Here is a 25,229-nt window from a genome sequence, read left to right as displayed (position 1 = left end):
TCTACAGTGATTTGCAAACTTTGTTTTCTTTCAGGGCAACACAAAAAACTGCCATCTCATGCGCACCAGGCTCCAGGAACAATCCTCTCCTCCCACCCCGCATGCGGAGGGGCAGGGAGGGAGGACGGCCGGCCCCAAGTCCTGGCCTTGAGATGGAGTGTGTTGAAGCTGTTCTGCATGCACCATCCCATGGGGCGCCTGAGGATGCAGTGCTGGCTGTGGTCCAGGTATATTGGAGGCAGTCCTAGAAGTAACAAACATCCATCATCTTGGTAAGATCTTAGGTTCTAACGGTTGCCTTGGGCGTTCAGATATTTTTTTTCTATAAAGCTCCCGGTCATAAAGCCCTCTTTCCGCCTCTGCTGCCATATGTTTTTCCAGCTGGACTTTCATCCGTCTTCCACTCTCCAGAAAGTTCTCACTCCTTCAGCCCAAGGGTATCTCATCAGCTCTTCGGAGGACTCCTTAAATTTCCAGCAGGTGTCCTGGGCTGTGTCTCCAGGACAGCCCAGCAACCTAAGCTTGTGGATGGTGATCGCCAACTGTGGCCTTGTGCCTTGAGGTGTGGCGCTTTCCTTGTTCAATTTAAATTTAGAGAGATTTAAATAAACATATTTAAATATGTGAAACTGTATGGAAAAAAAAAGCTATTAGTATGCATTTTCTGTGATTCAAACTGCCTCACCAAATCCAACAGCATAGAAATTTAGTAACAGCTTTTGTCCTTAAAGAAGTTTGTCAGAAGAATTTGCTGACCTGTTTACTCTGATCAGCCACTGACTTCCAAACCCTGTTTCTGTTGTTCATCTTCCACTCAGCTGGGGCACTTGGGAGCGTTTTGCAGGTAGCTTTCTCTAGGTTGCTCAATAAGATGGTTGGAGTTGAAATTCATTGTAGTCCTTACGTATGGGATACGGTTCTCTCTTCCAAATTCTAGTCTCGCGGTTGGTTCTTTGTGAATCAGACTCAGCTGTTGCCCCATTGGTTTTCTTCCCTTTGGGTGAATTTAGAATTGAGTTCAGTTCCTTAGTGGGCCTCAGAAGTCCTGACTGGGAAGGAAACGGGTGATGTATTCTTCATGGCAAACACTCCTTGGGCAAACACAAGGAATAGGGCAGGGTGTGTAAAGCTTCTACTGCAGGGATGCACTGATCCTTGATTTACAAGAGCAGCAGTGCCCATAGTGCCACCATAACTTACTAGGAAGACACTTTCATCCTACTGTCGTCCCCCCCCCCCCATCTTGGTCTGTCCTCCTCCCTCCCCTGTACTGTTGTGAGTGCCCTTTTCTCATCACTTTCAACACCGCGAAATCTTCAGGGACAAAAATGATGATCATGGAAAGAGGTCTCAAAGCAACGCAAGCTACCAGCATAAAATTCCAAACTATTGGTAGTACTAATTTAGGGAGACTGATGAGATTCAGGGCTAGCTATGAGATTATGCCATCTGAATGGGTAAAGCGTTTTTCAAACTAGGTTAACCGAAAGCAATATTATAAGGACATCACACTGATTTTCACTTTCTTTCTGGCTTGTTGGCTTCACTAAATGCTTAAACAAGAATATAATTACAATATTTCTTAACGATTGTGCAACTACTCTGAAGCTTGACAATATTCCTCCCAAAACTCACGATAATACAAGTGGTATATATCTGGTAGGTTACCCATTAAACGGTTGTGACAGATCGTATTTCTGGTTAATTGTTAGTTCCTTATGACCGTAGACTTTGCCTGTGTATTTAATAACACCATCTGCTGTCTGGAGTAGCAATACTACCTTTTAACATGAGGATTACTGTTCTTACTTCGTAAACAAAAATGCTCAATCTGAGGTGTTGAAACTCTACCTTAGAATTATTTAAATTATACTACGTATGGAAAGCTTAAAAAAAGAAACCGACTTTCTTCTCTATGCTGGCTTTACTGGCTTCAACTAAAATATCATAATGTATATACCATAAGAAAAGCATAAAAAGAAGATTTACAAGTTGTATTCTGGGTCTGCAAAGTGACTGTTTTAAAAGGACTCTGTTATGCCTGGCCTGTTTGTCTTCTTCCAGACTAGTTTCTCATTGTATATAATCTCTGGGAAATTTCCTACTAAAACAGACAATTGAAAAATAATTCCCAGAAAATTAAGTGGGATGAGATCTTAAAAAAAAATTTTTTAAGCATCACCCAACACCCTCCTGATGCATGTTAAGAATCCTGCTGATCGAGAAAAAAAAATATATGAGCGCACCGAGAAAAAAAAAAAAAAAAAGAATCCTGCTGGTTCCCAAGAAATATTACAGCATTGACTAACATGTGGTCTACAAGAAGGCAAATGTAGGTTTTCAAGTCAATTACCTTTGTTCAGCTCTCACAGATAGTGGTGCCTGTAAAATGAACTCTTCATGATCAGAGGGGGCACGTGGAATGAGGGCAGGACACTCGGGTTTTAATGCAGCCAGGCCCATGCTGTGCAGTACACCAGTGTAGTGCAATTCTCCAATCCATGAATCAGAACTTCCTCAAAACACAAGGGGTCTAACTCGCATCTGCATCTTCGTGTTAGGAGAAATTGACGTCTTTCTGAGTCAGAAGAAAACTCAACTCATCTGGTCTTTCATTTATTTGTCCTGTAATCCACCACCAGTCTTCATTCCAAAAGGAGCAGAGGTGAATGAAACATTACTGTTTAATTTTACTGGGGAAACCACAGCTCCTTGAAGGTGAAAACTTCTTAGAGGAGCAATACAATTAAGAAGCAGGAACACCACTGTTCTGGAGAATCGATGATTTTTACATAATTTATGTCTATTTTGAAGTGCCTGACTGTGGTTATGAACTGTGACAAGCCTCAGAGAATTGTCCCTAATAAGCGCAGCACTCACCCAGTCTCTGAACTTATGCTACACTGTGGACACTTCACAGAGTGTCATGCGTGTTGTAATTACTTGGAACCGAAGAGGTTGGCTTGGACACCCACCACATGAAAATAATCAGGAGGCTGTTTGCCAACAGAATACAACTTCAAAGGTTGGGAATGCAGATTTCTGAGCCTAAACCACTTGCGAGCATCCCAAAAAAGCATGTCCTGACATGTTTTCAGTCTAAGAGGGCTTTGGCATTCCAGGCTTTTAAAAGAATGCCTCCTGTTAAAGCTATGAGGGGCTGCTTATCCTTTTCCATTCTCTGAATTCAAGGAATCTGGGAGTCTGATTCTGGAACATTCATTTCAAAATGCTTTGAGTGGTCTTTAAATGAAAAGACAAATATTATTATGTGTGGTTTTTTTTTTTTGTTTTTGAAGAATAATTGAAATTAAACAAATTCTACACATAAGTACCCCATTTTTTAAAAAAAATAGAATTTAAGAAATTTCATTAAGTTTTCCCATAATCAGACCCAAATAAATGAAAGTCATGTAGAAAGTTATGAATGTAACATCTCGCCATAGTTAACAAAGTCACAACACACTTCAAAACATCAGAATTCCTTGAATTTACTCATAACATCCTTTATAAATTCAGTATACAGCCAGCAAAGAAGCCACACTGCTATTAAGCACTAGAATCCTGGGTGAGAATTAAAAAAAAAAAAAAAAAAAAAAAAAAAAAACCAAACAAACAAACTAAAAACAAGTTTCCACATCCTGCTGATCGATCTATCCAGCCAAATGCCTGTCAGTGTATGCAACTATCTTTTGTTTGTTTCTTCCTTCAACTGAGTACCTCTTGAATAATCTGAAAGGCCCAAAGATAGTATTAAATCTTTGCCTGTTTTATATATATGGCAGTCCCTGTGGAAAGAAAGGTGCAAACACTTTCCATAAGCCCCAAAACAATTTTGTTGGGCATATTAATGCTGATATGAATGTTTTGCCCTGGCTCATTTAAACTAAGTATAGACCATGGTTTAGCCCCTCCTAGCCTGGGATCTGAGCCCAAACCAAGCAGACATGATGTTCTCAGATGATGTGATGATCTGGTATCCATTTAACCTCACAACTTTATTTGGAATGGCACAATGCCCCAAAATAATGGGCAGGCATTTACTGCTAGTTTTTCCGCATTGTTTTTGTGATCCCATGTTGGTCAGAAGAATCTTGGAGTTGAGACTGTCAAATTCCCCTGTATTCCCATTACTTCCACCTACCACATGAGGAGGGGTTGGAGCAGAAATGATCTCAAGGTTGGCATCCCACCCCCCTTTGAAGAAAAACACTGGCTCCAGAGCACCCAAGTGGCCTGCCTCAGGACATATGCCAGGTGTATGAAAAACCTATGGTCACTTGGTGATCTGCATAGATACTTACACATATGTAAGAAAGAACCTGTAAAGAATATATAAACAGGTAGCAGCCCATCAGGGGGCTAAAGAACTGTACTTTGGGAAGCCTGAATTCAAGCAGTTATTTAATTGCACATTTGCTTTGTTTCAAGGCGAATTCCTCAATTGTCTTGGTGCCTTCAGTTACAAATTCATAGGGAGTAGATGCTGATGTTCTTATTCATTGCTAAGAATAATGAATTGACAATTGACCTGATAATGATAGATGATAGATAGATAGAAGTAGATAGATAGACAGAAGTAGATAGAATAAAAGCAGTCTGACAAATGTTTAAAATCTAGCTACTAGGGCTGGCGCTGTGGGGTTGCCGGTAAAGCTGCTACCTACAGTGCTGGCATCCCATGTGGGCGCTGATTCGAGTCCCGGCTGCTCCACTTCCAATCCAACTCTCTGCTATGGCCTGGGAAAGCAGTAGAAGATGGCCCAAGTGCTTGGGCCCCTGCACCCACGTGGGAGACTGGGAAGAAGCTCCTGGCTCCTGGCTTCTGGCTTCAGATCCATGCAGCTCCAGCCATTGTGGCCAACTGGGGAGTGAACCAGCGGATGGAAAACCTCTCTCTCTCTCTCTCTGCCTTTCCTTTTCTCTCTGTGTAGCTCTGTTTTTCAAATAAATAATCTTTTTTTTTTTTTTAAATCTAGCTACCTGTTAAATGCTAGAAGATAACAGTCCCCAGGAAGCTCGTGTGTGTGTGTGTGTGTGTGTGTGTGTGTGTGTGTTTCCCAGGCATGCTTCAGAACCAACTTCCTCACTCAGGAATTTGCTTGAAGGGCTGGGAAACTTGCCAGCAAGCCCATCAAAGTTCATTGGCATTTGCATTTTAGCTGTCTGTGACATGCTTTTCAGTAAACACACTATATTTAGGCAATCACTTTAGGGAATCCACTTCTCTAATCCATCTACCAATGGTCTCTTGCTAGAGCTCAAACCTACCCTGTCTGCTCCCATGTATGTATTTTCTTCTTCCCTACATGAACTTTAGTCCTGGGTGTGAGTCTTAATTCTCAATGGTTTTGTATGCCCCCGGCAAAGAGGTATTACTATGTGGTCACAGGAGTAGATGTGGTAATACATACAGAAATCCACTCCAATTAATAAATTACAGACCACAATTAATCTTTTTAAGTTTTCCTTCCTTCTGCAGGGAGCGTTCTGTGTCTCTTCTATCCATAAAACTGACTACTGCCCTGCTCCCCCAAAAATGTAAGGGTGAAAGAATTTTATTGTTAAACGTTTATATTTTTGAGGGATATCATTGGGATATGCACTATACACAGAAAATAATTGTCTTTTTTGCAAAGTATGTTAGACTAAAGAAAGCCACCAAAATAGATTTTTGAAACTTCATTGATAGAGGTCAGTTTTTCCTGCTGAATGGCATTTCTTTTGCAAATTATATTTTCAGTTGGTCAAGAGAAAGTCAAATCTACATCATATTGGCTTCTATTTCTTAATAAATGAAAACAATCACAATGAAAGCTTATTTAAATAAGTTATGATCATTTTGTATTCCATAGCCCCTCTATAACCATGAAATTCTGTGCAAAATGTGGTTACATGCTTCTTTTCTTTTCAATGCCCTGTAGCTCCTTGTATTTACTTGTCTGAGTGCAAAGTTGTCAGGACTGGAGTCCTACAACAGGAATTAAGAGACTTAATGAGTGTTTCTTCTGCTTTCCATTGTTTTAATGAGGTCAAAAAGAGTTGGAGGTACAGCATTCCAATTTGGTGAATGCCAAAATCTTTTCATCACCCAAGTCCCAGAACTGTCATTTATCCTAGCAGCAAATCAATTTTTATCAAAGGCTCATAAAGACCAGCACAGAATGGTTTGCCATTTGAAGGAACCTCCCACCAGACATGGTATTGTGGCACCTGTTCCTCACTCTATCATCTCCCTTGTATCTGTTGTGAATGTTTACTTTTCTTTGGAACAAGTGTTCTATGAGCTATACTAGAATTATCCTTTTTCTATAAATACAGATAAACAAATCATAATATTCTTTTAGTTAACACTCACAAATATTAACTTTTTGTTATGCCTAAAAACTGTGCTTACATGATTTGTAAACTTGCAAAATGCAAATAGAAAATTATAGACTACATTGTTAGACAACACAATTCATACTTGGATTTCAGCTCTGATATTCACCTTTTTTTTTTTAAGATTTATTTATTTATTTGAAAGGCAGTTATAGAGAGAAAGCAAGAGATCATCCATATGCTGGTTCACTCCCCAAATGGCCACAATGGGGCTAAGCCAGGCCAAAGCCCGGAGCCAAAAGCTGCTTCTGGGTCTCCCACATGCATGCAGGAGCCCAAGGACTTGGGCCATCCCCCGTTGCTTTCCCAGGTGCATTAGCAGGGAGCTGGATGGGAAGTGGAGCAACTAGGAATCAAACTAGCGTGCATATGGGATGCCAGCACCACAGGCTGTGGCTTTAACCCACTGTGCCACAGTGCCAGCCCCCATTCACCTTTAATGTCGCTTTAGGGAAGTCACTTAATCTTTAATGCTTCAAGTTTTTAGTTTCTGAAAAGGATGCCAAGTTATAGAATTTATGCTTGAAATACCTTTTTTTAAAATGTCCATATGGAAGACATAATAAATACACTATCATATGATTCTTGAACCTTTTAGAATTGTTATATCCTTGACTTTTTTTAAGTCTCCTTACTACTGAATGTGTATGTAAGAAACATAATGAATGTGTATGTAAGAACATATATAAGAAATATTACAGGAAAACTGAAAGTTTATCATTTTACTATTTAAAAAATCCTCCATGAAGTTAATTCACTATTTTGTCAGCATCTTTCTACTGATTTCTTCTAAAGGATCTCAGTGTCTTAAAAATAAGTCAAACCCACATCCAGATATTATTCCAGAAAAGTGCATTTCATCCTGCTCTTTTCAAAAAGTCAATAGGAAGGTTCTGGCATCAAATGGCTGTTGAATCCCTTCCAGTTCTCCTACAAATTTCCTTGCAGACTGAGCCAGTGTGTGACCTCAATCTCTCCTTTGTCTGTTTTGTCTGCTTTTCACTTAGCTCTTTAAATTCTGACACAGTAAGTAGTTAACCTACATCAAGACCCTGAATTTTGCTCTAAACGGGGATCTGTACATATGTTGACACACAGGCTGGTGACTAACAGCTTCAGTGTATAATATGTGGATGATTAAGAGGCCCTGTGATTTTATTTGGCCTGATTCTTGGACTCTCCGCAGAGAGTTATCTCCTCTACATGCAAAAGTCTCTTTAATATGCGAATACTCTCTGTGCTCAGGGGAGGCAGACTACAGAAGAGGTCAAACAGAGGGAAAGTTATTTCTAAAAAAGAATACTTGCCATTTGAAAAACAGTGGCATTTTCTCATAAAGCGCTGACTTCGGAGAAAAGCACTCATATCAATTATAGCAGGTTCATTTATGTCGGGCTCCTCCATGTATACCTAGATTTAATCACCTAAACAAATGTGTTCAAACATACACACAAGTATTTATAATTTTTTTAAGTGGGAAAGCCCTGAATAGTACATGTGCTCTCCTAGTCTTATGGCACTTGTACCCGGGCACAAGAGCCTGATGTGATGTTCACAGAAATCCGAATGACATGTGGCTGCATTTTTTTTCTTCTTTCAAATATGCTAGGGTCATAGTTTAAGAAGCTTTCCTATGGTTGCAACATCAAGTTATTTAAAGAAGCTGCACTCTCAAGAATGAAGGCTATGATTCAACATCTGGATAGAGGGTGAAACCCGTGAACCCAGCGGTCCCTGGGAACACCACCTCCTGGGCAGCAGCCACAAGCTGCTGGGGGCTTGGGACTGCACCCCCTTCTGCTCCTGTGTCTTAGGGGCAGAGTTCCATCAGGGCTCTCTGGTGGCAACCCTTTCTTTTTACTGCCCTATGGACTGTCAGTACAGGGCTGCAGTGTGCTAACCAGAGCAGCTGGACCAGAGTAAGCCCTGGGGACCCTATTCCCATTTTTAGATGTTAAATGCTCACCTGGTAGAAGCCTGTGTAAATCTCACTGCAGGGAGGTGAGATCTGTTCTACCCCCTGAGCTATCGCTCCCTTTGGTTTGCCTTCTGGGCACTTACTCTCCATACTCCTGCTTTTTTCATGGTGTCCTACTGAAATGCTTTCCTTTTACTCCTAAACTAGGATCTTTATTTAAAAAAAAAAAAAAAAAAAACTACAAAATTGGAGCTAGAAAGGACGACTGCTTTCTCTAGTCTCAGCAGGAGTCCTCCCCCCCACAGAATAGTTCCTTCAGTTCTTAAGACAAATTGCAACATTTCAGTGCTCTGGTTCAAAGCCAACCTCAACCCACTGCTTCACTGACACTTGGCGCAGGATCTGCCTGCCTGTCCACGTATCAGTGTGTAAGAGCTGGCTGCAGACAACCTGGTAACCTTGACTCTGAGTGGCGAAGATGATCGTAATTCTCTTTGGAGAGGACCTGGAGCCTTAAGCAAGAGGGCAGAGTCTACGTGACTAAAACATACCAACTTCCTCTTTCATAAGTCATCACATGATGAACTACAATTACAATTCCTGCCTTGTCTCTGCGAATTGCAGACGCATTGCCTCACCCTAGAAACCCTGCTCCTGTGTGTGGAGGAGGCGGCTGTAACTGCTGCAGCAGCCGCTTTGGATGGGATCCAACTCTAGTCTTCGCCGGGAGGGAGGGAGGGAGGGAGGGCGGTGGGTAGAAGACAAAAACAAAGCTATGTTTACTTAGCATACATCCATAAAGCTGCTTCAGAGCTACAGGAAAGGCCAGGCAGCATGAAAGACTTTTGATACAATATAAGGAATTGCTGCCCCGGATCCAGGTCCAGCCTTAACCCCCTTGATCCCGGATCCTTCAAGGGCAGGCTCAAGCCCAGAAATAAAACCGCCCTTCCACTTTCCAACAGGCGTTGCAGGAGGGAAGTTACCACAACCCAGTTTCAACAGTAAGCTGGCGGGGTGCATTCAAAAGGAAATTCTCTTCCTTTGGAGAGCAGGAGCTCTGTCCTACAAAGGTCCTGACTTCGGAGCTCTCCGGGGATTCTATTCTGGGGTGGAGTGGCAGGCGCTCTCTGGAGGGCATTACAATGAGCAGGGAGCGCTGGCAGGTAAATGAGTATAATTAAGCCACCGTCCTAATGGCAAGTTGTTTCCATTGAATGCATGGGGTTCTCCAAACGCTCACGGAAAACGTGTATTATGACATCTACGCACGAACTTCAAGTTCTTTCACACTCAAACTTATCTTGTAACCCCGTTTTCCCATTGACTTTTTGCGGCTGCCCACTACGTTCCCAGCGGTGCTTCCCGAACCATCTTTTGAGGGCCCTGAGGAGGCTCAGGCCTGCAGCACAAACACCAGGCTTCATCCCCGGTGGGTGGCACAGGGTCGCTAAGCAGCGTGACCAGCAGGAGGTGCTCCATTGCAGCGGCCTCAGCTGCTCCTGGGAGGGATCCCGGCAGGCCCGTCCTCCCCAGCAGGATGGCAAGTGCCAGGTAAGACCTGGAAAGGGACGGGGAGACCCTCGGAGCAGACACGCCTCTGGAAATCCCCGAGGGAAGACAGTCAGGGTTAGCCTCTCCAAACATCTAGACGTGGCAGCATGTTTTCTGCGCCATTTTCAAACAACTTTCCTGTGTTCTAAGCAGCTCCCTCCGTTGTCTATGAGTGCTTTTCCCTCTTCCTTTAATTCTTTGAAAGAACCTGGCATTTTCAACAGCAACAACTAAGGAAACGTCAGCAGGATTTTTTCCCTCCCTCTCCACCTACCAATCCAGTTGTAAGGATGATAATATAATTAGTACCCTGTTCTTCCCACACTTGACCAGCTCACTCCAGTCTCAGGGAGAGATGCGGGCCTGTGCTGCTGCTAGCCAAAGCAGCTCCAGAGACCGCTCTGACAAAGCAGCAACGTCAAAGTCCCAGCCGACAGCGCCCAAGCCCGCGCCTCAGCAGGACCAACGACCAACCCAGAGATTTACCACAACACACACCAGCTCCTCCTCCCGATAAAAGTGGGAACCTCACGCGCTCATTCAATAGGGGCAGTCTGGCTGCCCACGGCGTAAGACAGGCGCGGGCCCGACCGGCAGGGCTTTGGGGCCGCACCCCGTCTTCCCGCCAGGCAGGTCTGCACCCACCACGGTTAGGGCCGGACTGGGTGGCGCAGAGGGCGCAGGGCCGCCCCCTCCCGAGGCCCGCCCTGCGCCACGGCCGCGACCGAGCCAGCCAGCCGGTCGCCCCCAGCGCCCGCGGGGACCCATCGAGGCGAGCAGGCCGCGCGCCCCGACCGCGCCAGCGCCACCCGCCACCTCGAGTCCAAGTTCGGGCCCGGGGGGGCGGGGCCGGAGGCCCCGAGGGCCTGCCGGGGGCGGAGCCTGCGCCGTGACGTGACGCGCCGCGCCTCGCTGGCCGTAGACCCCGGATCCCTGGAATGTGCATTCGTTCAATGAGGCCCCCGTGCCAGCGGCGGCGAGGCACGTTCGCGCGGAGCGTGCGCACTGGCGGCGGCGGGGGCCTGCGGCCCGCAGCCCTGCGCCCACGTCACGCGCTCGCCGCGCGGACCTACATAAGGCGGCCGGGGCGGCGGGCGCGGCCAGGGCTCCGCTCAGAGGGCGGGCCGACGGGAGGTCTTGGTGTTCTCGAGCTCCCGGTCTGGACCGCGCTCCCTTTCCTTACGGAGGGCTCCGTGGAAAGCGCGCGAGCCAGCTGGCGGCATGACGACACCGTGCTGTGCTTGGGAACAGCAGACTCTCCTGAGTTTGTGAAACCTGAAGGGCCTGGCGGCGCGCGTGTCCGTCCTAGGGCAAATGCAAGTGCAAAGCATTCCTGAGCGATTCTGTGCTCACGTGTCCAACATTTGGCTTTCAACTCCTCAAAAACCCAAAACTGTGAAGCACGCCAGACCTAAACTCTCCATCAAGCGTCTGACAGAAACCAAGTTACAAAGTGGCCTTGCCTTTATTATTATTATTATTTATTAGTTTTAGCTCGACTCGACAGAAAGGACAAGCACAGGGAAACCAAATCCCGACTGAGGAGTCTGTAGAGCCGAGGAAACAGGGCAAACATCCCCATGGAGCAGCGTGCTCACGTCAGGGACGCCGGCCGCTCACTGGAGGCGGCGCGGACCCGCGGAGCCGGCTCTCCCGGCCGCGTCCCTGCGCGCGGGGCGGGGGGGGGGGGGCGGCGAGGGAAAGCGCGTGCGCGTGCGCGCGGGAGGGCGGGCGCGCGCGCCAGGGGAGGGGGCCCGCGCAGGCGCCGTGCGAGGCTGTCGAAGAATCAAGTCTGTAGAAGTGGAGCGGCCGCGGCGAGCAGCAGCAGCGACAACCTAGGCGGCGGAGCTGAGGCGGGCTAGGCGCTGACGCGGGCGCTGGAGAGCAGCGACGCCAGGAGCTGTGAGAGAGCGGCAGAGCGACCCGGGGCCCGCGCCGCGCCCGAGCTTCACGCCGCTCGGCCACCGCCGCCGCCTCGGCGCGGCATGCCCCGCCGCTCGGGCTGAGCCTGCTCCGGCGGCCGCCCCCCGGCCCCGGCCCCCGCCCCCCCCGCGTCCTCCCCGCCCCCCGCCCCGCACTCCGTGCCGGCCACCGCCGCCGCCGCGACCTGCTGCGCTTCCCCGCGTCCGCGCGGCCCGTCTTCGCCCCGGTCTGGAGGCCCGCCGCGGCCCCGGCCGAGCCCCCGCCGCGCCGCCCCGCCGCGCCGCCCGCCCGCGCCCGCCACCGCGCCGGCCGGGGGGACCTGCTGCCGCGGCTGCAGCCCCTCGCGCCGCGCCCGCCGCCCCTCGTGCACCGGGGGCGCTGCGCGGGCGCCGAGCCTTCGCGGGCTTTGCCGCCGCCGCCGCCGCCTCTGCGGCCGCCGCCGCCACTGGTGGGGGAGACGCGGGGTTGGGGGGGGAGGAGGGCTCGCGCGGTGCCGGCGGGGGGCGGCGGGGCCCCCTCCTCCTCCTCCACCTCCACCTCCTCCTCCTCCCCCGGCGCCGCGGGCTCCTCGGACATGGCCGCGGCGGTGGCGGTGGCGGCCGCGTCCCGGCGGCAGTCGTGCTACCTGTGTGACCTGCCCCGCATGCCCTGGGCCATGATCTGGGACTTCACCGAGCCCGTGTGCCGCGGCTGCGTCAACTACGAGGGCGCCGACCGCGTCGAGTTCGTCATCGAGACGGCGCGGCAGCTCAAGCGGGCGCACGGCTGCTTCCCGGAGGGCCGCTCCCCGCCCGGCGCCGCGGCCCCGGCCGCCGCCAAGCCGCCGCCGCTCTCGGCCAAGGACATCCTCCTGCAGCAGCAGCAGCAGCAGCAGCTCGGCCACGGCGGCCCCGAGGCGGCCCCTCGCGCAGCGCAGGCCCTGGAGCGCTACCCTCTGGCGGCCGCGGCGGAGCGACCTCCGCGCCTCGGCTCCGACTTCGGCGGCAGCCGCCCGGCTGCGGGCCTGGCCCAGCCTCCGACGCCGCAGCCGCCGCCTGTGAACGGCATCCTGGTGCCCAACGGCTTCTCCAAGCTGGAGGAGCCGCCCGAGCTGAACCGCCAGAGCCCGAACGCGCGACGCGGCCACACCGTGCCGCCCACCCTGGTGCCGCTTATGAACGGCTCCGCCACGCCGCTGCCCGCCGCGCTCGGCCTCAGCGGCCGCGCCGCCGCCTCCCTGGCCGCCGTGTCTGGAGCCGCGGCCGCCGCTGGCCTGGGCTCAGCGCAGCCCGCGGAGCTGGGCGCCCACAAGAGGCCGGCCTCTGTGTCGAGCAGCGCAGCCGTGGACCACGAGCAGCGGGAGGCGGCAGCCAAGGAGAAGCAGCAGCCGCCGCCGCCACCGCCCGCGCACCGGGGCCCGGCCGACAGCTTGTCCACCGCGCCCGGGGCCGCCGAGCTGGGCGCCGAGGGCGCAGGCAAGGGCCGCGGGCCCGGAGAGCAGGACTGGGTCAACAGGCCCAAAACCGTGCGCGACACGCTGCTGGCGCTGCACCAGCACGGCCACTCGGGGCCCTTCGAGAGCAAGTTTAAGAAGGAGCCGGCCCTGACTGCAGGCAGGTTGTTGGGTTTCGAGGCCAACGGGGCCAACGGGTCTAAAGCAGGTAGGGGCGGCTGTGGAGCGAGGGGGCTTAGGGGAGAGGGTCGGAGAGCAGAGGAGGAGGGGTGGTTGCTTCCCATTCATCGTGCTACCCCAGCCCAGAAACAACAAACACCCAACTTCCTGATGTGCCTGAGGCGGAACCAGTGCTTAGTGGCAACGTGTTCATGTGCTGAAGCAGCATAACAGAGATGAGTCAGACGGGGCTGATAGGCACTGACACAGGCTTTTCCTTTCCCAGCACATTCTTGGATGGGAGCATGAGGGCACCAGTCACCTTTTAGCCTGTCGGGGGACTTTTTAACAATCACATGCACGGTTCAGATGGGGTACACGCATGCATGTGTGAAACAGACCCTGTCGTATTCGAGCCTTTTTCTGGGGCTTCCTTGCCTTTTTTTCCATCGGTGTCCTGCCTCAGAGCCCCCTAAGTTTAGATGATTAAGCTGCATGCAGCCACTGGGAACGGGTGTTTTGTCTGTGTGGTTTTCAGAGTAGGAATTCAGTAAGGAGTTTTTTGTTTGGTTTTTAGTAAAAGTGCTTTCCAGTGCAACTTTTATTTATTCCCCCTTTTTTCCTTTTATTTCCTAATTTTTTTCCAGTTGCAAGAACAGCAAGGAAAAGGAAGCCCTCTCCAGAGCCAGAAGGTGAAGTCGGGCCCCCTAAGATCAATGGAGAGGCCCAGCCATGGCTGTCCACGTCCACCGAAGGGCTCAAGATCCCCATGACTCCCACGTCCTCTTTTGTGTCTCCACCACCACCCACTGCCTCACCTCATTCCAACCGGACCACACCGCCTGAAGCGGCACAGAATGGCCAGTCCCCGATGGCAGCCCTAATCTTAGTAGCAGACAATGCAGGGGGCAGTCATGCCTCGAAAGATGCCAACCAGGTTCACTCCACTACCAGGAGGAATAGCAGCAGTCCACCTTCTCCGTCCTCTATGAACCAAAGAAGGCTGGGCCCCAGAGAGGTGGGGGGCCAGGGGGCAGGCAGCACAGGAGGACTGGAGCCAGTGCACCCTGCCAGCCTCCCGGACTCCTCTTTGGCAGCCAGTGCCCCGCTGTGCTGTACCCTCTGCCACGAGCGGCTGGAGGACACCCACTTTGTGCAGTGCCCGTCCGTCCCTTCGCACAAGTTCTGCTTCCCTTGCTCCAGACAAAGCATCAAACAGCAGGGAGCTAGTGGAGAGGTCTATTGTCCCAGTGGGGAAAAATGCCCTCTTGTGGGCTCCAATGTCCCCTGGGCCTTTATGCAGGGGGAAATTGCAACCATCCTTGCTGGAGATGTGAAAGTGAAAAAAGAGAGAGACTCGTGACTTTTCGGTTTCAGAAAAACCCAATGATTATCCTTAACTAAAACTGCTTGAATTGTATATATATCTCCATATATATATATATCCAAGACAAGGGAAATGTAGACTTCATAAACATGGCTGTATAATTTTGATTTTTTTGAATACATTGTGTTTCTATATTTTTTTGACGACAAAAGGTATGTACTTATAAAGGCATTTTCTTCTTTTGTTAACGTTATTAGCATATCTTTGTGCTTTATTATCCTGGTGACAGTTACCGTTCTATGTAGGCTGTGACTTGCGCGCTGCTTTTTTAGAGCACTTGGCAAATCAGAAATGCTTCTAGCTGTATTTGTATGCACTTATTTTAAAAAGAAAAAAAAAAGCCAAATACATTTTCTGACATTGTAAGATTGCCTTACTGTCTGTTATTCCTTATTGCTGGCCCCCTTCTCAGGCCGGAGGCCAGTTGGTGGAGAAGGAAAGGAGATGAGTGATGAAAGGGGCACTGTTGGCAAGTGGGCATGCCACTGGAAACATCACCAGGTTACCCCAAAACGTCGTCCTCTCAGAGGAATAGGCAAATGGATTTTTAATCTCTCTGTTTTGTTCTTAAAGTTCAGTTCTTGGGATATCGATGACAGTCTGAGAGGTGTTGCTGAGAGATTTTTAGGATTGTGTGGCTTTTGGGGGTGAGGGGTAGTTTTTTTTTTTTTTTTTTTTTTTTTTTTTTTTTTTTTAAGGCAAAGTTGACCGCTGTTCACTGTCCACGTGATCAGTTGTAAGATTACAATGCTGCATGCTAGTTGGTTACATAATACACAGTTCCAGTGATGGGAGGCGGTTAGAATGGATGGTGGTGTGCACAAGATGGCACTGCCATCTTTGAGCAGAGCCTGGCTCTGCAGCGCCACTTCATCTCTAAACACCCTAGAGCTCTGTTTGTTGTTGCTGTTGTTTCCTTTGAAGGAGTCCTGAGAGAAGTTACAGTCCAGGTGAACTTGGAGATTGTGGGATTGGTTTTGTTTCTGTTTTGTGTTTTGTTTTGTTTTTTTATCATTTACCTGTAGTGCTATTGCTGTTGATACTATCACCTACACCCTGTTTCTAGTGAGTGCTAAATACAGTATGGTACAATGACAGTAACAGCCGCCGTGGTGCTGCCAGGACTGCCCGTGGGCATATCAGTGACAGCCCGAATGTGGGTGGAGGAAGCCTGTAATTTCCTTCTTACATGTATTTGAAATATCAACTGAATAATACTGTTCTGGGGGAAAAAGTGATAAACTAGTGAAAATGAAAGAAATTAAGGGTTTTTACATAATAGACAGGCCCCACCTCTCAAACTATTTTTAGAAGCCTTTTGTAAACTAATTTCTTTTGATCACTATTTTGCATCAGTAAAATGATTTTTTAAACCAATAAATCATCAGTTACTAGAAATAGTTGTCTCACAGTGATACTGGTTTTTCTTTTGTGCTGTTATGATTTAACATTGACAGGAACACTTAAATCCTTAGGTTCAGGTGTTTGTAACTTGGCCTTCTAATTAGGCTGGATCATGGTTTCTAGGTCTACTACAGTTTATGTGTATCATTCAGAGACTAACTTCTGTTTCAAGTTGAAAACAGGTTATTATTACAAACCTTGAGTTCTTTTTTAGTTACATGTTTATCTTTTTTTTTTAATTTGCTAAAATATTTTTTAATGGTCAAGTTACTAACACTTGCAAATCAGATACTGCACCAAATACAGTATTTTCTCGTAGTGTTTTTAATGAGTGCACCTATTGATGCCGTGCAAATTCATGTTACCGGTCATTGTTATATTAACAGACAGACTTGCATGAGTAGCCAGTTTGTTGTTACACCTTCTGTTTTTAAAATTGGAGTATATATGATTCAGATCAGACTGGTCTCTTTTATGTGAATACACACATGCAAAAACACAGAGTCAGTTTTACATACCCGTAAAGACATTTGTAAAGAATTCAACTGTCATGGTCTGTTGTGTAAGTGTGTATCTAGGCACTTTATTATAAACTGGAATTTGACCTCATAGATGTTACGACTTGATCAGTCATTTGACCTAATTTGTGGTAGCTGTCTGTATGTTTTGCAATCTTAATACAGATAAGCTTTCCCAAAAGATCAATAAAGAACCCTCCTGCTTGTTACGGATAAGTCTTCCAGCTGTGGAAAAGGACGCCTGTGTTTCTCTGTGCTGTTGTTGTAGGTGGAGAATATGCACCGCTTCAAAGGGCTGCTTATTAAAGTTACTGCTGTTAAAAAATAAGATTTGCAGGAGTTGGGACTGGCCTTCGGGTGGCCTTCGTGGAAGGCTTGAGGCTGCGAAGCGTTGATCTGGGTTCTCTGGCGTTCTCTTAACGTTAAAAAGTTAACACTGGGACATGGGTTTGATCTTTTGTTGTACCTGATGACAGTGCAGAGATCCTCCACAGCTGGATGAAAACGTCAGAAAGCTACTTACTGTACGTGGGCAGTATCAGATTTCAGATCCTAGTATTTCAGCTGTGCTTTTAATACTCAAGAATATTAGGGGATGGGGTGTTGAGGCTTTCCCTTTTTTGCTTTAATGATTTATAGAACTTAACAGATGTACTGTCTTTCATGTGGCCTCACAGTTAAAGTTATGAAAACGTACACATACATGGTTTACAACTTTTACTATATACCTTTCCTTGGCCACCAAGTATTTTAAAAGTGTGCCACCTTTTAACCTTTACTTTTTTTAAGTTGAAGGTGATACTTTTTCTATATATGATGAAACTCATGTCAACTGAAGTGAGTGTAATCTCAGATATCAACATTATTATATTTTAAAATCACGCTATGGAAATATCACCTGCATTCTGTCATTTGTCAGATTTACAGTACCTTTTTTTCTTTAACTTTTAGCATTAAATAAAAATAAAATTGGGAGCACTGAACATTTTCTGAGGCCTTTTTTTAACTATTAAGAGTAAGCTTAGAATGGCTTTTGTTTTAATCACTAATGGCAATGTGACTAAAGAATGTGTGGTTTGGGGTAGGGTTTTGACTGGACCTGCAGGAAAAGAATAGGAGATAAAAGACTAAAAGACATGGAACAAAAAGGCAACTGATGGTAGGAAAAAAAAGTGCTAGGGACTGGGGAAAGGGCAACTGGATAGGGGATCAGATAAAAGAGCCGAACAAAGTACAGCTAGAAAGCACTTGTTTATTTTTCAACTAGCAGGAGAGCCAGCCATTCTGCAGTAGTAGATTGGAAGGAGAAGATAGTAACCTCGATGCTGAAAAGACTGTCAAGACCTGGAGCTGCTCTTTGGAAAGCTTTGGAATAAAACAGCCGTGTTGGGCCATAGGAAATGCGCTGGAGACAAAAAGTGGAGGAGAAAGCCTACACTTGGGAAAGCTTTGGAAGGATGTGTGAGCCAAAGCCATGTGTGAGCTTTAGTGATATCCTGAAACCTAAATTTACAAAGAGAAAAGATACAAAGCACGGAGGTACATTTTAAAACCACTGCCTACTATCATATAGCAAGAAACTTCCTAGATGCTACAGCTTTTACTCTTTATTGATCAATGGCTTGGCAGACTTCTCTGTGAAAGGAAGTTGGGAGATTTCTATAAAAGAGTTTGAGGCTAGGATATACATAGACCTATGGTATGTTTTAAATTAAACATTGAGTGTGTGCTTGAATTTTCATTAGGGGTGGTCCAGTAACATGGGCGGCCCATCACCATATTTTAACAGTCTTCTCAGTAGCCTGTTTAAGGCAGTTTTCAAGAAACTATACTTACTAAGTTACAGATTATACAACACGACTTTTCATTTATTAATTAGGTTAAAAGACAAGCTATTAATGAGCTTTCTAACTTAAAGCTGAACATTTAAGCTTCATGAAATTTAAAAATAGTGTAACTTGCAGAAGTAATTTTTAAAATTTCGAAAGCTCTTTCCAAAGATAAACTTTAATGATTGCATTCAGTTCCCAGTTAAAAACAAACAAACCAGACTCTTGATGTGGCAGATGTCTTTGTTTATTCCCCAAAGGGGAGCAAAAGTTAAAAGGAAAATATGGAACGCCTTTTAATTCCTAGACTTTTAAGTCCCTCTTTGCTCAAAGTGGTTTTGCATATGATTTATAGATGGTTTTATTTGGCCAGTGAAGAGTAAAATGTTTCTCTTCCTGATTCCTAAGTGTATGCGTGGAATCATTCAGAAAAATGGTTCAGTTGTGTTAGGCCACTGAAAGTCCTGAGTCACCCTCATTTGCTTGCCTTTTGTTCGTAGGGAACAGTGTGAGAAGACACGCCTTTCCTCTGTCACAGACAAGATCAGATGCACCAATGAATGGAATATATATTTACCCACTTCATCATCTGGGGTTCTCGAAATGGGGGGGAGGATGCCTTAACTCCTTCAGTGCCACTGGTTGGGCCTCTCACGTGCAAATTAAAATTAAGGGTGTTAGTTTCCAGATTATCCACTACCTATCAAGACCCCTTATTGCTGTTTTTGTTGATAGCTTGCATTTTCCCTAATATTTCTGAACCCCTCATTGCAAATTGAAAGGCACAAAAGTAGACAATTTGTAAATTAACTTGTTAAGAGGCTGAAGATGGAAAATTACTGGATTTATGGGTTATCTGTGGATTCCTCTATTAATCTCCAGGTAAATCGATAAGCAGGGATATCTACACTATTCCTATTTATCATTAACATTCATTTATACCTAATTTAACTGAACTTCTTAAAATCTATCAGCATATTCCTTCCTCTTGTCAACACAAGCTAAAATGCTTGACTTGAAACAGCTTTCCTTTGATTTAATTCAAAGTATAACTTACTTTTTAAAAGATTATATAATTTAAAATCTGTTTTTAAAAACTGTATCTTTAAGAGAGACATCTATATTTGCACTGACTTTTATCTTAGAATAGCGTGGGCTTCTACATAGCCCTGAGCAACATAAAACCAACCCACCAAAAAAGTACTGGAGGGCAAAAAGTATACCATAGGCAAATCATTTGGAGTCATTTAGACATTGAATCCTAGAAGCTATTCTTTTATTGAATCTAAAAAACAATAGTAAAATTTCCTTATTAGAACAGCCCCACTAGAATGACATAAAACAGTTTACGATACAGGTTTAAAAGTTTCTTTGCAGAAAGGCAGAATGGCCCTTGACAACTCACTAGCTCAAAACCGGAATAGCGAATCTGAAGTACAAGCAAAATTTATCACAAAATCACATGAGAAGCCTTAGGACATATTTCCTCCTGGGTCAGATGCGGTCTGGAGACTAGACTACAGGAGTCCTTGTTTAAATGGAGAGCATCAGCACACTGGTTGAGCTCATGCTTTGAATGGGCTTTAGAAGTTAGATTGCATAATCTAAAGAGCCTGGAGCAGCTGGGCAGAAACCCTTGATGCTGAGATAAGACATCCTGTTCGGGGCAATAAAGTCACATTTGAATATTTCTAACTAGAGTTTGCATTTTGGGGAAAATGAACGACATTACATAATCTCTAGATCCCATCACTTACCACTTTTACTTAGCAATTAGTATTTCTAAGTATTTATATCATCACCACCAATTAACATTCAGATGCCTGTGAGGGCCCAGCAAGCGTCACACGTAACTCATGAGTCAGGTTTTGTCGTGTAGGCACTCAGCAACTTCAGCTACATATTTAGGTCACTGCACATTTCTCTGCTATTTAGAAAATATCTTTCCTGTGGCAGTTCAGATAGATTATTTTGAACTCGGTATGTGGCTATGTATGCCTGCCGGAAGTCAAAACAAAAACAGAAATCCCAGAAACAGCATTTCATTAGAGCTGAGAGCTGCCCTTTACCGTATGCAAAGAGGTTATTGAGAGTGAACCTTGAATTACTGAGCTTTTACCTTCCTTTACGGGATGATTTTTTTTTTTTTTTTTTTTTTTTTTTTTTTTTTTTTTTTTTGCCTTGCTAGTAGGATTCTGCAGAGCCGTGATACGCAGGAGGAGGGGCTATCCAGGTCGGAATAAATCGGCACTTTCTTTACACTCAGCCAAGTTCTCCCCGGCCTGACAGCGTAGCCTGTAAGCTGCAGTACAGGAAAAGGCTGCTACACCCAGGCTGAAAGCCCTTTTTGTTATTTCCGCCTGCAACCAGCGAGCCAATTAGCTTTTCTGGTGATAAAAGATAGATTGATTGTACCCTCACATACGACTGAAATCAGAATTTCACAGGAGGGTCACAGTCATTAGGCAAGTTTGGGAAGACTATGATCTTAATACGCAGCATCTGGGTCCTCGCTGTGATTATTTAACACCTTTCCAGGCAGGCGCCTCGTGGCAGGGGTTGGACAGCTCGGAGTCCCGGGCTCTGGGAATGGTGTCTGCCTCGCTGAGCAAGTATTGACAAGAGTTAACAGCGCCTTGGTTTCCTTCCAGGAGTCTGGGGAGTATAATCAAGGCTAATTCGTACTTGGGAGAACCGAATCTCTTCCTAGAACTTAGACCTGCGCGATGCTGACACAGGAGCACAGCCCCTGTGCGGAGGCCGCCAGGCCCGGCGTGCAGCTGTCACCATCAGCCACCACGCTGTCTCCACGAGGGACAGCCCAAACACCGAGGCTCGGTGAGCCTGGCAAGTCCCGCTCGCACTCCCCCCGCCCCACGCTGTGAGTCGTCGTTTCTTAAAAGCAAGAAAGCCTCCAGCTCTGCCAAGCCCTGTTTACAGCAGGGGAAGGAAAGGGCAGGAGGCGCCGTCGCTCCGCAGCCGCCTGCGACTGGTCCACGCGGGGCCCACGCTGCGGCTTCCAGGGCGGGCCCTCGGCCTCGCGCCGCGCCCGCGGCCCTTTAGTCCAGAACTTTTCCGCGGCCCGGGGCTGCGCCGACTCCCTGTCGCGTCCTGGCGCACGTGGAGCCGCGCGACCCTGGGCAGGGCGGCGGGCCGGGGCGGGGCGCGCGGGCCCGGAAATGGGAAACGGCCCCGCGCGCGCGCGCACCCCGCTCCGCCCCTGCCCGGCCCGGCCCGGCCCGGCCTGGCAGCCCACCACCGCGTCCTGTCCGCCCGCGCCAGGCCGGGCCCGCGCGCCAGCTGCTGCACTATAATTAGCGGGGACAGCGGCCCAGGGGCCGAGCCACCTCCCCCGCGACCTCCGCCCGCGGTCCGGGGGAGGCGTGCCTGTGCGCGCGCGCGAGGCGAGGGCCCGCTCTGTGCGCGCCCCGGACCCGGGACCGCGTGGTGAACCAAATAAAGTAAAAGGTCTGGCTCGCGCTGGGCGAGACCGGGCGAGGGACGTGCGCGCCGGGGCAGGGGTGTGGCGAGCCTCCGAGCGCCCAGAAAAGATCAAAAGCGCGTCAGTAGCAGCCGGGGCAGCCGCCTGCAAGGGTCCCTGACGCGGGCCAGGCTGTCCTGGGTGGATTTTCTAAGTTGGAGATGGCGCATGACAAGAGCTGGCCCAAATGTCACTCCCTTTTTGGAAATCATGATGCTGCCTCTTTTTTTTTTTTTTTTTTTTCCGAAAGGCCGCAGCTATAATAAGCCAAATGTTCCATGCTGGTGGAGTAAACATGCATGTTTAAGGGGCGTCTGTGTTAGCAGGAAGCACACATGCGCCGAACGTATTTATTAAGCGAACCTTAGGACGTGCCCGGATGAGAACACCGAGTCAAATAAAGCACTGTGCCTTCTGACTGCTAAAAGGCAGCTGACTTTTTTTTTTATTGGGAAACTTAGTTAAATTAAAAGAAAAAAAAAAGTTTTCTCTGATCATAGTATTGTTGGGCACTTGAGGCACCATCCACTTAATTAACCTGTAATTTTAATAATCAATTTAATACTTTGCAATATCTGGGAGAAAAAGTGAGCATGACCCCTGTCACTTAAAAAAGTGATATTTATCCATCACTAGCCTTGGAATGCGAGGTGGCTACCAGAAGCATGGACTTCATTGTGGATTAAGGGTTGTATAATAATTTTAGTCACTGGGGACCAACGTTGTGGCACAGCCAGTTAAGCTACTGCCTGGGCCACTGGTGTCCCAATGGGTGCTGGTTCGAGTCCTGGCTCCTCCACTTCCTATTCAGCTCCCTGCTAATGTGCTGGGAGGGCAGCAGAAGATGGCCCAAGTGCTTGGGCTGCAGCACCCACGCGGTACACCCTAATGGAGTTCCTGGCTCTCAGCCTGTCTTGTGGGGCCACTTGGGGTGTGAACCATCAAGTGGAAGATATTTCTCTCCCTCTCCCCCTAACCCTATGTATCTCTACCTTTCCAATAGATAGATACATCTTTTTAAAAAATAATTTTAGATGATGCTGGCACTGTGGCTCAGCAGGTTAAAGTCCCAACCTGAAGCATCCCACATGGGTGCCAGTTCAAGTCCTAGCTCCTCCACTTCTGATCCAGCTCCCTGCTAATGCATCTGGGAATGCAATGAAAGACGGCCCAAGTGCTTGGTCCCCTGCACCCACGTGGGAGGCCTGGAAGAAGCTCTTGGCTCCTGGCTTTGGATCAGCTCAGCTTCGGCTATTGCAGCCATCTGGGGAGTGAACCAGATGGAAGACCTTTCTCTGTTTCTGCCTCTCCCTGTAACTCTGCCTTTCAAATAACTAAAATAAGTCGTATAAAAATAATTCGAGTCATGTTTCAGAAGTGATTGCAGTAGGTGGATGGAGGCTAAGAAGAAGTATTTCTATTTTGTGTGTCCAGAACACCTACACACAGCCCCAACCCCACCCAGACTTCTTTGACCAACATACTTTTCTGATAACGGACACAAAAGCCATTTTGGAAGCTTAGGATGGAAATCGTACAAAGCAGCCCAGTCCTTATACAGTTTAGTGAGGGACGTGGAAGACTTTTCAGGTTGCAATGTATTTGCTAGGAAATTATTCTTGTTCTTTGCCCGTTGCTTTTTGTCTTGACACAGCAGCAATGCAGTCACAATGGCTCTGCCCTTCCCAAAGACCTTGGAGAGAGAACTATGCTGAGAGACGCAGATTTAAGCTTTTATGAAAACACGGAATTGTCCAGTTGTGTCCCAAATACACAAAGCCGCTAGAATAAAGGTCAGGATATTCTTGGGCCTTATGTGGTCATCTCGGGTGATGCATTTGACTTTTGTGTCTGTTTTGCAATAATTTAAAAAAACAACAACCGTGTACTCAGAAGGGGCTGAGAAATCAAATCAAGCCATCTATGACGGGTTTCTGATTTTTCGTGTTATCAACCAGACACGAGAAAACACTGTATGTGTGGCACAGGGCTTCATCGTTAGGTAGGTGAGTGAAGTGACTGTGTGCACCCAAAACAGAGTCTGGTGTTAAACAGAAGAGGGTCATGGTCAATAACTAAGAAACATGGGAGAGAAGGGGCTCCCCCTGCTGTCATCCCGGGAACTGCATTGTGTTCCTGGGCCACCCAGTGAGTGTCAAGCCTCACTTTGGGCATGTGTAGTTATATTGAAAGTAAAATAAGGATCACAAGTAAAAGATATGAGTATTTTCTTTAAAGCACCCTACATCGCACCGATTCATTTACTGAAAGGTCAGGTTACCCAGAGAACACCAATGTGGTATATATCAGTGCATTTTTGCTTTGAAAAGCAAGGATATTATTTGTGTAGCTGGAAGCTGCTCAGGTGGAGGGTGAGGATATGTATGAATACATTGTATTAAAAGATTAAATAAGCAATAAAAATGATGTGTTTTTTAAAAGAAACATCTTCATTGAGTTTTAACCATGGTAAAAATGTAAACAGTGGCTGTCGTTGTGGCGCAGCAGGTTGAAAGCCGCTGTCTGCAACAGCAGCATCCCATATGTGCACCTGTTCAAGTCCCGGCTGCTCCACTTCCAATCCAGCTCCCTACTAATGTGCCTGGGAAAGCAACAGAGGATGGTTCAAGTCCTTGGGCCCCTGCACTCATGTGGGAGACCAGGATGGAATTCCTGGCTCCTGGCTTTGGCCCGGCCTAGCCTTGACTGTTGCAGCCATTTGAGGAGTGAATCAACAGAGAGGAGATCCCTCCTTTTCTCTAACTCTGCCTTTCAAATAAATAAGTGTTTTTAAAACTGTTGTAAACAATCATTTCATTTCCCTGTAAATCACCCTGTTCTACACAAGAGTAGAGGGACCCAAAAATAAGCCTTCAAAGGTTATGACAGATTGGGTGTGACTACCACAAATTTTAGCACAGGAAGGAACTTACTCAAGGTCTCAGGCACAAATGGGCTAAGCCGAATCCCAACCCACCCAGCCTGAGCCAGCCTGGACCATGTTTGCCCAGCAGTGGAGGGCTTCGATGAAATCAGTCAAGTTGAATTTCTTCATGGACCAAACAAATCCAAAGAGACAGCATGTGCAGGAACACAGAGGTTGGAGAGGGAGAGTCCCGCCAGGAGACCAACAACTACTCATACTCACTTGCTCGTTCCTGGGTTTGCTGTTCTCTCACTCTGCACGTCTCTCTCATGGTCGAGAAGCTGGGCACTGTGCAGACTGCTTAAGCTCAGGGTCCA

The 25,229-nt window shown here is 47.4% G+C and overlaps 1 protein-coding gene and 1 long non-coding RNA gene across 3 annotated transcripts; both read left to right on the top strand.

The window, feature by feature from the left end:
* Positions 1-11,649: 11,649 nt before the first annotated feature.
* IRF2BP2 (interferon regulatory factor 2 binding protein 2) lies at positions 11,650-17,659 on the top strand. 2 transcript variants are annotated; one of them, XM_008268248.3, is made up of 2 exons: positions 11,650-13,416; positions 14,015-17,659. In XM_008268248.3, exons 1-2 carry the CDS (start codon positions 12,351-12,353, stop codon positions 14,728-14,730), a joined length of 1,782 nt encoding a protein of 593 aa, XP_008266470.3. In that variant the 5' UTR covers positions 11,650-12,350; the 3' UTR covers positions 14,731-17,659. The 2 variants fall into 2 exon arrangements, with proteins under 2 accessions (XP_008266470.3, XP_051676686.2); XM_051820726.2 differs by having other exon boundaries at positions 11,670-13,368.
* Positions 17,660-17,943: 284 nt separating this feature from the next.
* LOC138844977 (uncharacterized) lies at positions 17,944-20,345 on the top strand. Its single transcript, XR_011381517.1, has 2 exons — positions 17,944-18,215; positions 19,006-20,345. It is a non-coding gene; the product is annotated as an uncharacterized lncRNA (long non-coding RNA).
* Positions 20,346-25,229: the final 4,884 nt, after the last annotated feature.

This window comes from Oryctolagus cuniculus, chromosome 13 (assembly GCF_964237555.1).
Source record: "Oryctolagus cuniculus chromosome 13, mOryCun1.1, whole genome shotgun sequence".
NCBI classification, from domain to species: domain Eukaryota; kingdom Metazoa; phylum Chordata; class Mammalia; order Lagomorpha; family Leporidae; genus Oryctolagus; species Oryctolagus cuniculus.
Note: the sequence above shows the minus strand (reverse complement) of the source record. Positions and strands in the feature narration are given on the sequence as shown.